Below are 13,175 nucleotides of genomic sequence, written 5' to 3' on the forward strand. Positions count from 1 at the left end.
TAACTGTCAAGACACGTAACAGAAGTTTAGGGAAATCTACGAATATTAGTAAACATTTCAAACTATTAAAACAGTGTAAATACGAGCATCATAAACCATCAGCTATCCAGAATGAGCAAGAATAAAGAAAAAAATATTATAAAAACGTTCATGACAATAGACAACCTGAACATCTGATAAACGAGCGACTAAAGAAGATGGTTACCAGGAACAAGCAGTATGAAAATTGCATATCCTGAAGTCTCTTTGAAGTCATTTATAGAATGTGCAAACAATGTGTAAGTTCAGAACAGCATTTGGAATCTATGACACGATATGATACCCATCAAAACACACCAAACTACCAACAAACTCAATGGAAAACAAAAAGAATATTTATAACATCTATTGTAAACATAGGATACGTTGGAGAAATAAAAAAAACACCAAAAATGAATCTTTAGGAGTGTAATAAACATCAAATATAAGTAATATCTACCTATTTCATTATATCAGAGAAAAAGAAAGTAGACAGTAAAATGTGGTTAACCGTCTTGAAAATATTCAGATAGTTAGATGATTCAAGCCTTAATGGGGAGACTCCAGTCGAATAGATAACATGCTAGCCATTTTAATAAAAAAATCAAAAAATCTCGATCCTCCCACCACATATAACCACTCTGAGAGGTTCCCTAAATACGGCAGCAAATTAACATTCGAAACGTAGGTTATAAATAAACTAGTAATTAGTATTTGGTAATATGATAGCCAAAAATAAAACATTGTAAAAGTAATTAATAAGTACATATATTGCTTATCAATTATGACGGTATGAAAACAAAAAAGAGTTTATATCCAAAGTTCAGTTGATGCTGATAAAGAGTGTTATAAGAATAATGGTTTAGGGGCTTTGCTGCCTTTGGAGCTATCTTCCCTGTCGTTAGTCATGTTAAATTTCATATCCATTATTACATTCTATTGTTCAATAAATGTCTAATAATATTGGTAAAATCATTGTCAGGCCATATATTTTGATAAACTAATAATAAAATCTCCATTGCATGTGAACATAGGCTTCTGAGGACACGATGAAGCAAATAAAGTGCACAGAAAACTATGAGTGCAAAACCAGATAATTAATTTTACGGGTAATGGAGAAAAAAGTAGTAGTATGAACACCGGTTTCATCCTCCCTGTGCTTCCCAGTGTCTCATTGGTAAGTCTGAAGGCTTATAACGATACCAGTGTTAGGCATAGTACAGATAACCCATTGTATTGGTTTAAGCTTAACAACAAACACACGTACAATTTCCGTATTTTGTAAAAACAAACCTCCAACAAACGCAAAAACCCAACTGAAAATATTTACATTCTTTGTACCATTTTTAAAACTCTTAGTTCTTATCACTTTATGATTCTAGTAAATTATCTATCTCTTGTTGAAAATGTACCATTACACTCAAACTTCATCTGATAATTGAAACAAATTTCCATCCCTCGCGAGTGCAAGTTTTTTTCGTACAGTCTTTTCCACTCAATTTGTCCGTGAGGCATCTTGTGGATTCGAGGTTTATGGTTCTTTAGAAGTGAGGAGGGTAACATCTTTGTAAATTATCTTGTACATAATTAACTAGAATACACATAAATCATTATCAATCGCGTTAAGCGTATGGTAGGGTGTCTTTGAAATGTTTTTGCGTCGTTTTGTGAGTGTACTGTATTTCTGTAGCAGATCCTATTTGCTATGCTATAAATAGTTGTCTTTGAAATATGGTTTGCTTCGGGCTTTGCATTTCTTTGATTTTTTCTTTTGCGAATATCTTTCTTTAAAAAAGCCTGGCGCATGTTCCTTCAGCCATAGATCATCTTCTTGCGACACTGTGGCTTATATATTCTTGCAAAAACGTGCCATGCAATTAACACTGTACTGGCGTAAATGCATAAACAGTATAAAAGGCTGTACTTATAGAGCATGTCTTTGATTATGACAGACCATCCTCCAGGGGCTCAGCGGCAAGTCTATAATCTTGCGATGCTAGAAATTCGGTTTTAATATCTGTGGTGGGCAGAGCACACATAGCCCATTATGTAGCTTTGTATTTAAACCAATCAGCTCACACCATGAATGGCAATAAGAATAGTTGACGTGAAAACAGATTATCAACTATTTTTAGAAGTGCCAATTCAAAGCAAATAAGGAATTAGTTTGACCTTATATGATGACTTCGATACTAAGTCAGAGAGCAATCTCCGAATTTCATCATAAGAAGGGAAAACAGACAAAAGTTTTCAGTACCAAGGAGACCTCGTTGCGTTCATAATTGGTGACAGTAATTCAAAGTAAACTTATGAAAGGTTTGGGTACAGAAAAAACTTCCAGAATTAAGATTTGGAGTTGATGTCAATAATTTACCACGAAAGATTGTCACACTTCTGCTATAGTGGTGTAGAGCAAATTTGCTTTTATAACAATTTAATACCTATAAAATGTAAGAGCTACGAAAGAGGTAAGTTATGGTAATTTTCCTTTTATTATTATTCTAATAAATTGTTGTATGTATGGCCAAGATTTGTGACGGAACAATCCTGTTCTTGACGTGTAGCGTAAATAAGTTAAACTATGATGATCAGGTTAATCGTGATTACTGGTGAAGCTTTGTGAAGGTATGTGTTAAGCTAGACAAACGAATTGGACTTGCAGTGTTATGTACCATCACGAAATATAACCAATGATGAGCAACTTGTCACACTATGCTGCAGGTGCCTTTTTAAACAATGTCTTTTAAGAAAACCTGAAAATATATGAAGGTGTAAACGGGAAATTAAGAAAGAAAACCGAGAAAAAGAGCAAGGAGAGAGGATCGTATTGGTTATTTACCAAGTGTTTTTGGATCGTATTGGTTATTTACCAAGTGTTTTTGGATCGTATTGGCTATTTGCCAAGTGTTTTTGAAGGTGGTCGCACAATAATTTGTGATAACGTCTTTACCGGTTTGAAGTTGGCCAAGGAATTACTGGACTTGCAACTATTTATATTTGGTACAAAAAATCTCATTTGAAATGATATTCGTAAAAGGATTGCCGAGTTCTCAACTACATTTGCTTTCTATGAGTTTATTGTCATAACTTCATAATGCCCAAGGAAAGGAACAAGAGTTGTGCTTCTGAGCACAACACTTGACCAACCAGAAAACAGAAATAATACAGAAGACATCATGTCAGTATTGGTTTCAGATTGCGACAGTGCCTAATTTGGAGTGGATACCGATGAACAAATGCTCAGAAAAACTAAAAGAAAGATAAACAGGTGGTCGGTTACTGTTTTCTACAATACGTTAGACATATGTTGCCAAAATGATTTTGTTACGTGGATTATTCTTAATCCGGATTGGTATCAAAATAAATTACATAAGAGATGCTATTTTCTCCACATGATAAAAATAAACCATTAAACAACAAAAAAGACAACAGCAATCAATTACAACAAAATCTGAGACCATCCAAATTCATAAACTGATATTACAAAAATGTATGGTAGTTACAAGTTCTATGTAGAGGGGTGGACAAAAACTGGAGAACAGGTGTTAGTATATCAATATTTTGTACGTTAAGAGCAGTTAATATTTATATATGACATATATGATAGTTTAAGACATTTAGCTTCTAGATATGGATTTTGTACATTTTCTTATCCTACCGGTATGAAATAGTCGAGATATAAAAATCCATAATTTCAAAATTAATATAAAACTTTGTGTTCAACCTTTCCGAAGAACACAAATTCAGGAAGCCTGTTTTATTATATTAATAATCTTTAGTATAATTGAGTTTACAGCTGCATAAAATATATTTCTTTAAAACAATATATATCTTTCATTTTTTAGCAATTATTTGAGTGCTATGAAATATATCGAAAGTAGTTCCCTAACATAGTCATATATTCTTATGGTAATACCTGTAATTCACGATTCCTTCAACAATACACAGTGAACAGTGAAACATATTTAATAACACAAAGTTAGTAAATTATATCAAAGTGTTTAATCAGAGTAAACTTACTTTTACTGTATATACGAATATGATAAAAACCACGTGGAATACACTGTACATATTAACTATTATTCCAATAATGCTATCATTATATATTCTTTAGAATTTGTATTTAAACTACCAAGACAGCCATAAGTGAAGGAATCTAGGTCTACTAAACATTAATATTTCATAATGGTTTTATACAAGGATTGTACAAAAAGAAATGGTGTCTGCTTCATAAAATGCGGCTCCAGCATTTGGAAGTTTCAAAATGGTATGATGAAGAAACAGGTTACATTCTTAGGTTAATGTTAATCTTTCAACCACTCTCTGATGAGTCTTAAAGAACTACCGCTACGATGTAATAACTTTTAACATTGTTTCTATTGCAAACCAAAAGATGGTGCAGTTTGAATAGGAAAAGAACTCATTAGTCTAGTTCATACAATCTGCCCTTGTTGAAAAACAATAAGAATTTTTTTTTCACTTTTTTCACGTTATTTGACAATAAATGTGGAATAAAGCTTACATATATTTAAATAATAAAGAACAATCATTTAAAACGCCTTGGGAATAACAAATTTATCAAACGGTTGTGGATGCAGTTCATTAAATATCCAGGGAAGAATTAGCACATTTTAAACAGGTATATATTTTTCTGTCCAAACCTATGTACTTTCTTATACAGTTTACCATTATTGTGTTGAGAGTGATTAAATAATGTAGATATGTGATAAGATTCATTGCGTCCAATGCAAAATTTATAAGCGTCGTGTTTGCACTAGTAATAAAATTCAGTGCACAATTCAGATTTAGCTTGTTTACATTAGTATAATGAGATTCATTACACAGTTCAGATGTAATGTATTTAAACTAGTGATTCTTTGTTTCCTTGGAATTAAGCACAAAGTTACTCAATTGGCTATTTGTGCTCTGTCCATTACGGTATCAAAACTCGGTTTCCAGCGGTGTGAATCCGTAGGTATACCCCAGTGCCACTGGGGGGTATTCACATTAACTAGTATAACAAGATTCAATGCATAGTTCAGGCTTAGTGTGATGTAATTACGTTAGTTTAATGAGATTCAGAACCAGTTTGGAGCAAAATAACAAGCTGATCTGCTGCTAACTTATGAATACAGGACAACTGAAATGCTTCAGGTACGGGATCAAACCCAAGATTGGTGTTGCAGGAAACAGAAAATGTAAACACAAAAAATTATAGTACTTTTTATATACTAATTAATTTCTATTGAAATTTGTGCTGATTTGCACAAATTCACAGATAAAAAGAATAAACTAATCATTAGCATGTTATTACATAGTAATAGGGCCTGGTGGGTTAAGGCGTTCGACTCGTAAACTGAGGATCGCGGGTTCAAATCCCCGTCTCACCAAACATGCTCGCCATTTCAGCCGTGGGGGCGTTATAATGTGACGGTCAATCCTATTATTCGTTGGTAAAATAGTAGCCCAAGAGTTGGCGATGGGTGGTGATGACTAGCTGCCTTTCCTCTAGTCTTACACTGCTAAAGTAAGGACGGCTAGCGCAGATAGCCTTCGTGTAGCTTTGCGCAAAATACAAAAACAAACAGACAAGCATACTAATAATTTATTCACTTGTGTCCTATGGCAAGGTTTTTGATTGAACAACTTAAATCAAGAAATTACTTTGATTTTGTGAATTTTGCAAGACGAAAATATAATCCAACTGAAGTTCGACTGGAAGCATCATAATCTAAGCTTTCTTAAGAATTGTGAGCCCGGCATGGCCAAGCGCGTTAAAGCGTGCGACTCGTAATCTGAGGGTCGCGGGTTCGCATCCCCGTCGCGCTAAACATGCTTGCCCTTTCAGCCGCGGGGGCGTTATAATGTACGGTCAATCCCACTATTCGTTGGTAAAAAAGTAGCCCAAAAGTTGGCGTTGAGTGGTGATGACCAGCTGCCTTCCCTCTAGTCTTACACTACTAAATTAGGAACGGCTAGCATGGATAGCCCTCGAGTAGCTTTGTGCAAAATTCAAAAAATAAACAAACAAATATTCTTAAGAATTGCACATTGATCCATACTGAAGCCGAGGCACTAAGCCTATTACCCGTGGAATCATTGCTAAAGAAGCGCGTCTTCTAGAAGCGCTGCCGTATCTGAATAGCTGCAAGTCATCATTGTTATGCTTTCACAACCGCTGCCCTGCAGTGTGCCTTCAATTAGTTTTTTTCCATCTTTTTCTGCGCGTTTCAGCGTTCTTGAATTAACTTGTCTTTATGATTGTTTGCGCCACTCGCCTTGAGCAAGTTTAACCATTTCACTGAGTCTTGCTGTGAATAATATTTATGTGCACTTTCGTGTTGTGACGTAGAAGCTACAGAAAATACTCACCAGGCTTTCTAGTGATTATATGTTGCGTAGACCATATCATAACAACCACACGTCATTAGTTGAATAATACGCTTTCATAGAAGCGTTGAGATAAATATTGGGGCTCCTTCCATATTCAGTGATTTACGTCTGCAGCTGTAACTTACTGTTTTTCTCTGATAAACTGGAAAAACAAAACAAATAGGTTCAACTACGAATAATGTTTTTTTTTTTGCCTGTCTTGTAGACGAAATCAAAACATTGACTGTCTGAGAAACACCAAGATTTATTCTAAATGATATGTAAATACTGGATGCCTGCAAAGTACGTGCTGGATGTAGGTATATGAAGGTTTAATAAAATACGTAACTGAGAACAGCAGGTCTGAGATAGGATGTAGGTATATGAAGGTTTGATAAAATATGCAACTGAGAAACAACAGGTCTAAAATATCGTGCAAACAATTTTTTAGTGATAAATAAATAAGAAATCGCATTGGAATCATAAACTATTTGTTCTAGTGGCTTTGAAATTGTGTGGCAAAAATGACATTGTAACAAAATTACATAAAAAAAAGTTCCACAAGGGAATAAATAGTGTTGCAGCAGTGAAGTGATTAACGTTTCTCTCTCTTTTTATAAACCTTTAAAGAGCTCTTGATCTTTGTAGTTCGACTTTATCCATGAAAGTTATGTATGTATTTTTTGTTCTCAATATGTATTACAGTGAATCCGATATGTTAAGAAAATACACCTTTCTCCAAGTCTGCTGTGAAATTTTATTTTCAGAAGACAAATAGTTTTCTGATTTTATTTGCATGCATATTTTGTTAGTTTTCAAATCATAATGAAGAGGCCTAAAAACATAATAAGATATTGATAACCAAAAGTGAGGATATTGGTGATTCATGTTTAAACTATGTTATTTAAGTTAATTATAAGTACATGGGCTAACGGATCCATAGAATTCAGGCATAGCTATCACTGATTTTAAGCTACTGACCACAGAAAACGAAGGTGGCCATCATTATTCACCGCCAAAGTAGCAGAGAATAACGACATTGACTGTTACGCTTATAAAGCACCCAAGCTGAAAGTGCAAAACGTGTTTAACAACACCATGACGTGAACGCGAACCACAACCACGTGCGCTAAGCACCAGTCCACGTCTGGTACTAATTAGTTAAAGAGGAAAGAATGAAGGAAAAAATACAAGATAATTAGCAAACGTATGAAACTGCGTACAGTTCCGTAGGCCAGGGGATATAAAATTGAAATACTCTCTAATCCATGAGCCAACATTTTCTGACCATTGTTTGTTTTTTGCTTTTTATTTCGAGCAAAGATACTCGAGGGCTATCTGTGTTAGCCGTCCCTAGTCTAGCAGTGTAAGGCTAGAGGGAAGGAAGCTAGTCATCATTACCCACCGTCAACTCTTGGGCTACTCTTTTACCAACGAATAGTGGGATTGACCGTAACATTATAACGCCCTCACGGCTGAAAGAGCGAGCATGTTTGGTGAACCGGGATTCGAACCCGCGACCCTCAGATTACGAGTCGAACGCCTTAACCCACCTGGCCATGCCATGCCTTTTTTGCTAACGAAACAAGTAAGCACAGGTATAAAAATAATGTGTCTTAAAACAACTAAAATGTTATAAGACCATTTTAAAAGCAAGACCATTGGTAGACATCTGTCAATTCGATAGATTTATTTAGAAGACAATAATATAAAACATCAGGTATTTCATTAATACTTTTTATTAATGATAACCGTAGTGAATTAGAAAGACATTCTGAAAATATCAACTGATTGAATAGCTCAAAATGTTTAAAATAAAAAATACAAGTGATCTCCATATCCAGAAATAATCATAGTGTCAACACCAACTATGTGACGTAACACTATCGTTACATTCCAACTTTATTCTGTTTTTCTTGTTATCAAGCACAAAGCTACACAAAGGGTTATCTGTGCTCTGTCCACCACGTGTATCGATATCCGGTTTTCAGCGTTCTAAGGACTACACTATGCGATGAGGTTCGGCACACTGATCAGCTTCACTGCATTTATAATGATATAATATCATAGATTCGATGCATTTATTTACCATTATTGTGTTTGTAGTGGTGTAATAAATTTTGTATAAAGTTAATTATTATTACACTTGTGATGCTATAATACGCTTGGTGCATAGTACACCATTACTATGTTTATAGATTGTGGTATAATATATTTATTGTGTATACCATTGTTATTCTGTTTGAAATAGTGTGATAAATTCAGTACCTAGTTCAACGTTTCTTGTACAATAAATTCAATATATCGTCAACTTTATAACGTTTATACAGGTAAGAATATTTTAAAGTGCAGATCTAATATATATATTTATTTTTATATTGATTGCTTTGGTTTGAATATTTTGTGAATTTCGCGTAAAGCTATACGAGATCTATCTGTGCTAGCCGCCCCTAACTTACGTGTGTAAGACTAGAAGGAAGGCAGATAGTTATCATCACCCACTGACAACTCTTGGTCTACTCTTTTACAAACTAATAGTGGGATTACCCATAACATTATAACGTCCTCAAGGCTGAAAGAGCGAGCATATTTGGTGTGATGGGGATTCGAACCCGCAACCCTCAGATTACGAGTCGAACGGCCTAACCACTTGGCCGTGCTGGGTCATCGATTGCTTTGGAAACAAATAACTAAGCTGTTAGGTTATTTTTCATTTGATTACCCTTACATATTTACTGTAAAAATATTGAACACCATTCATTAAGGTCTTTCATAAATTTTGAAGTTGTGTACATTTAAAAACAATAAAAAATAACAATGAATATTACACCAAGTGTGTAGCAATTTGAATGTTTGAAACGTAATACTGCTTGTGTAGTTATACAGCCATTTATGTTAACTCAAGTTGGAGTAAAACAATTCTATGAGCAAGGAAATTATATGTACATATGAAATTGCAAAATACATAGTTAGAGAAAACAACGTTATGAGTAGAAGATAGAAGTTAATGCAAGATCTATCAGTGTGTGTACAACTCCACTAAAACATCTTCTCTAGCGGTTGGAATTTCCGAGTGTGGACTACTAGAAGGTAGACTGGCCAATGGTCAAGAGGGACTCTTTCCTCCATCCTGTGTGCAGGAAAGTAAACCAAGAGTGGAAAAGTTAGATGATGGACGTCAAAAGGACACCCAAGATATGCTGCTCAGGAGAGTTCATTCCATGCCTAGAAAGTGGAAGATGTGAGTATAGAAACCTATCAGTAGTTATATATGATTCATTCTTATTTATTATAGCACTCGATAAAAAAATAAACACCTGTGCGGTCTCCGTAATGGAGATGGAACCATGAACATGCATGTTGCTCATTTAGCGTTTTGTTTGTTTGTTTTGAATTTCGCGCAAAGCTACTAGAGGGCTATCTGCGCTAGCCATCCCTAATTTTGCAGTGTAAGACTAGAGGGAAAGCAGCTAGTCATTCCCACCCACCGCCAACTCTTGCGCTACTCTTTTACCAACGAATAGTGGGATTGACCGTCACATTATAACGCCCCCACAGCTGAAAGGGCGAGTATGTTTGGTGTGACGGGGATTCGGACCTGCGACCCTCGGGTCAAGTGCCTTAACCACGTGGCCATGCCGGGCCTTTAGCGCTTTGTGTTGGCCATTATTGTTTTTCGTAGGTTTGCCAACAACGAATTTTTATGTATGTACCAACTAGTTATTTCTAAGAAACTCATTTAAATTGACTCCAGTGAAAGCCACGCTCGAAACAATACTGTTCATAACATGTGTTAATAAATTCTCTCTTAGATTACCCCTTTCATGTCAAATTTTATTGATTCTTGATCAGGTTACTGCCCTGATATTAGAAGTTTTTAAATTACAAAACACAAGAAATAACGTGACTTATCGAAGCTTGTATTTCTATGCAGAATTACTATTCAATAATAACTTACACAAATCTTCAATAGTAAACAAAGGACAAAAATTCACTAAAAAACCAAATCTCCACTTGTGTTAACATTAGAGACTAAAATATGTTCTTAATTAAATGATTGAAATAAATGAAAATTAAACAATTCAAAAACATCTGAGAACACAGATAACTCTCAACTAAATCAAAAAGTAAAGTTGGTATACAGTAAACTTTGAGGTTTATATTATAGTCTGACTGATTTTTTCATCACCAACTCTAATAAAAATAAGGCGTAGTAGAAATAAGAAAAACAAAACTTTAAGTATTCAACCCAAACCATAAATTGCCATTTTTTTAAAAAGTGCACTTTGTCTTTTGTTGTTTTAATCACAAAACGGTTATTTTTAATTTTAATGACGTAATGGGTGGTATATCAAACAGATTACAGATGGTTAAATAGTTCTTTTGTTATCAATACTCCAGCAAACAATAGCAGAATCCCTAAAATTATTTTCTGGTTAATTATTTTCAGTTAAACTATAACATATAATTTCTGATTAAATTTTTTGAACTTTTATTATTTTTCGTGAATAATTGAATATAATTGTAATACATTCAGTACCTAGTTCAACGTTTCGTGTGTATAATTGGATATAGATCCCCGTTATATAGTAGATACTAGTTGATTAAACTGTCAGTTACATGTTTAACTAAGATGTGATATCGTAAATAACTTAAGACTTTAATGTTCACATTGATTAGCAGAGTCCAAAGATGTATATATTTTTTTCATACTTAAGTATCTATTTATAATTTTATTTTCTTTCATTCGTTACAGGGATGGATCGCCTCGTACAGTAGTCCTCCACAAAGGGAAGAAAGGTTTTGGTTTTGTTCTACGTGGAGCTAAAGGTATGTTTTTTCTTATCACACCATTCGTAATTTATTTAGCTTTCAAAGATATGTTACTTATATAATTTTGATCATGAGTCAAAGAGGAAGATAATAAAAGTTTTGGACGTTTTCAGCTTCTGTTAATAAATGAAATATATTACCAAAGGTGTTGTGACAGTACATCTTCAAATAGAGCAGGGGTCCAACTGATTAACCCACCTTTTACGTTAACCACAGTGCAGTGCCTGTCAAAATACTTCACACCAGCCTTTAGCCCACTGCCAGAGGAGTATATTACCAATGTTATAGCAAATTAGTTTCAACTATAGTGATACTTCGGGGTCTGTCTTGTCTACCCTCCCGATGGCGTTTTTAACGGTCCTAAAGCAGCTCAGTCTAATTCACTTCAAGGCTATTGGGCTGGCTAAGAAAACATCAAACCACCATTCTTCACTGTTAAAGCATTACAGTCGTATCTAAAGTTGTTTTTTTTAAGGCTGCTGTTAAGTTGAGCTGGTCCATTTTTAGGAAACAACAAAAAGCAAAACTTATTGTTCTACACAGTAATGTTTTACTATTCTTTTTCCCAGTTTGGTCACTCAAAGTATCAGGAGAGTTGTGTTTACTGCTGTTACAAACGGAAGTCTTGAAGTACCAGTAACGACGTGGTAATAGATTATATGCCATATCAGAAGTAAGCTTCTAAATTCACAAGGGCCGAAGAGTGATTAAGTTTAGCGGTCCAATAATCATTCCTCCTTCTGAAGGTATTATATTTGTTTCTACTGGCTTTTTAAATCTCTGTGTTGCTTTTCATCATGGTTTCCACAAGTTTGTTCTGTGGAGATGGGCCAGTTAGGTATGGCTAGTTGAGGCTGTGCATGCTGTCCCAGATATCTTTCGTAATATAATTTGCATTAAAACATGTATTATAAAAGCTATTAGATTTTGCTCTTGATAGCTTTTCTAGGAAACAAGTTTGTTATGAATTATAAAATCACTTATAATCAAATACAAATTACCAGAACTGTGGTATTTTCAAACTATAAATTATCACATTTGTTTTTAGATTACTTCTTCTATGGTTTATTATCAATTTCTGTATATTTCCAACATTTATCACACAGTAAGAAAACAATAACATTAAATTGTAAAAGGCTTAACTTTATTTCTATCATTGATATTATTATCAGGTTTCCTGGAAATACTGCTATAAAACTAAATGGTACATGTTGGATTATTTTATAAATTCTATAGACATATTTATTGATAGAGTATCTTTTAAGTTGTAAGTTGAATTTTATGTATCAAAATTTATTCAGATTTTTATTAAAATAATATTTATAAGGTACAAAATCTAGAATCTTAGCTACTACACTACATTAAGTAAATAAACCAAGGTCCAATTATTTTACTACACTTAACCATTTAGCCAAGAAACTTGTCTACTTACATGAAATAAAAGTCATTAATAAAAAAATGGGCCTTTACGCTGAAAAAAGGGGGCTTATAAATTAGTTTAGATATAAGGATAAACTTGGATCTCCAGGACTTTCTAGAAAGAAAATTGCAACAAGTCTTATCCCCAGGTGTGGTAAGCAAAGTGCGACGTCTTGTAACGGGTGAAAATTCGCAAACACAAATGCCAGTAGGAAAGCCGTCTACGTTTTCCAAATAATAGTGTGCAACACAATCAAGAAGGATAGCCGTCTAAAAATCAATACACGTCATCTGTACAGAAATGTTTTTCACGACGTATCTGTTCAGCTGTCGCATACCTCAAATAGCTAAACATTAAACAATGGTTCGTTCTATTCAACACGAAGATATATCAGTCAGGGTGCTTGACTCGACCACTATATATTTCAGACTATTGAAACTGATGTTTGGAAACCATCTTCCTTGTATATTATGTCGTTAATAGAAAGCATATAATAGAAATGGTCTGCTTCGAGCAAGACAGGCATACGATG

At 34.3% G+C, this 13,175-nt stretch overlaps 1 protein-coding gene across 2 annotated transcripts in view; it reads left to right on the forward strand.

Annotated features, from left to right (window-relative positions):
* The window catches only part of LOC143238760 (uncharacterized), a 58,770-nt gene that overhangs the window by 27,640 nt on the left and 17,955 nt on the right, over positions 1 to 13,175 (forward strand). For both annotated transcript variants that reach the window (XM_076479274.1, XM_076479275.1), the window contains 2 exons: positions 9,448 to 9,631; positions 11,147 to 11,220. In XM_076479274.1, coding sequence (XP_076335389.1) covers positions 9,448 to 9,631; positions 11,147 to 11,220 — 258 coding nt within the window. The remainder of the gene's footprint in view (positions 1 to 9,447; positions 9,632 to 11,146; positions 11,221 to 13,175) is intronic.

This window comes from Tachypleus tridentatus, chromosome 13 (assembly GCF_004210375.1).
Source record: "Tachypleus tridentatus isolate NWPU-2018 chromosome 13, ASM421037v1, whole genome shotgun sequence".
Taxonomy (NCBI): domain Eukaryota; kingdom Metazoa; phylum Arthropoda; class Merostomata; order Xiphosura; family Limulidae; genus Tachypleus; species Tachypleus tridentatus.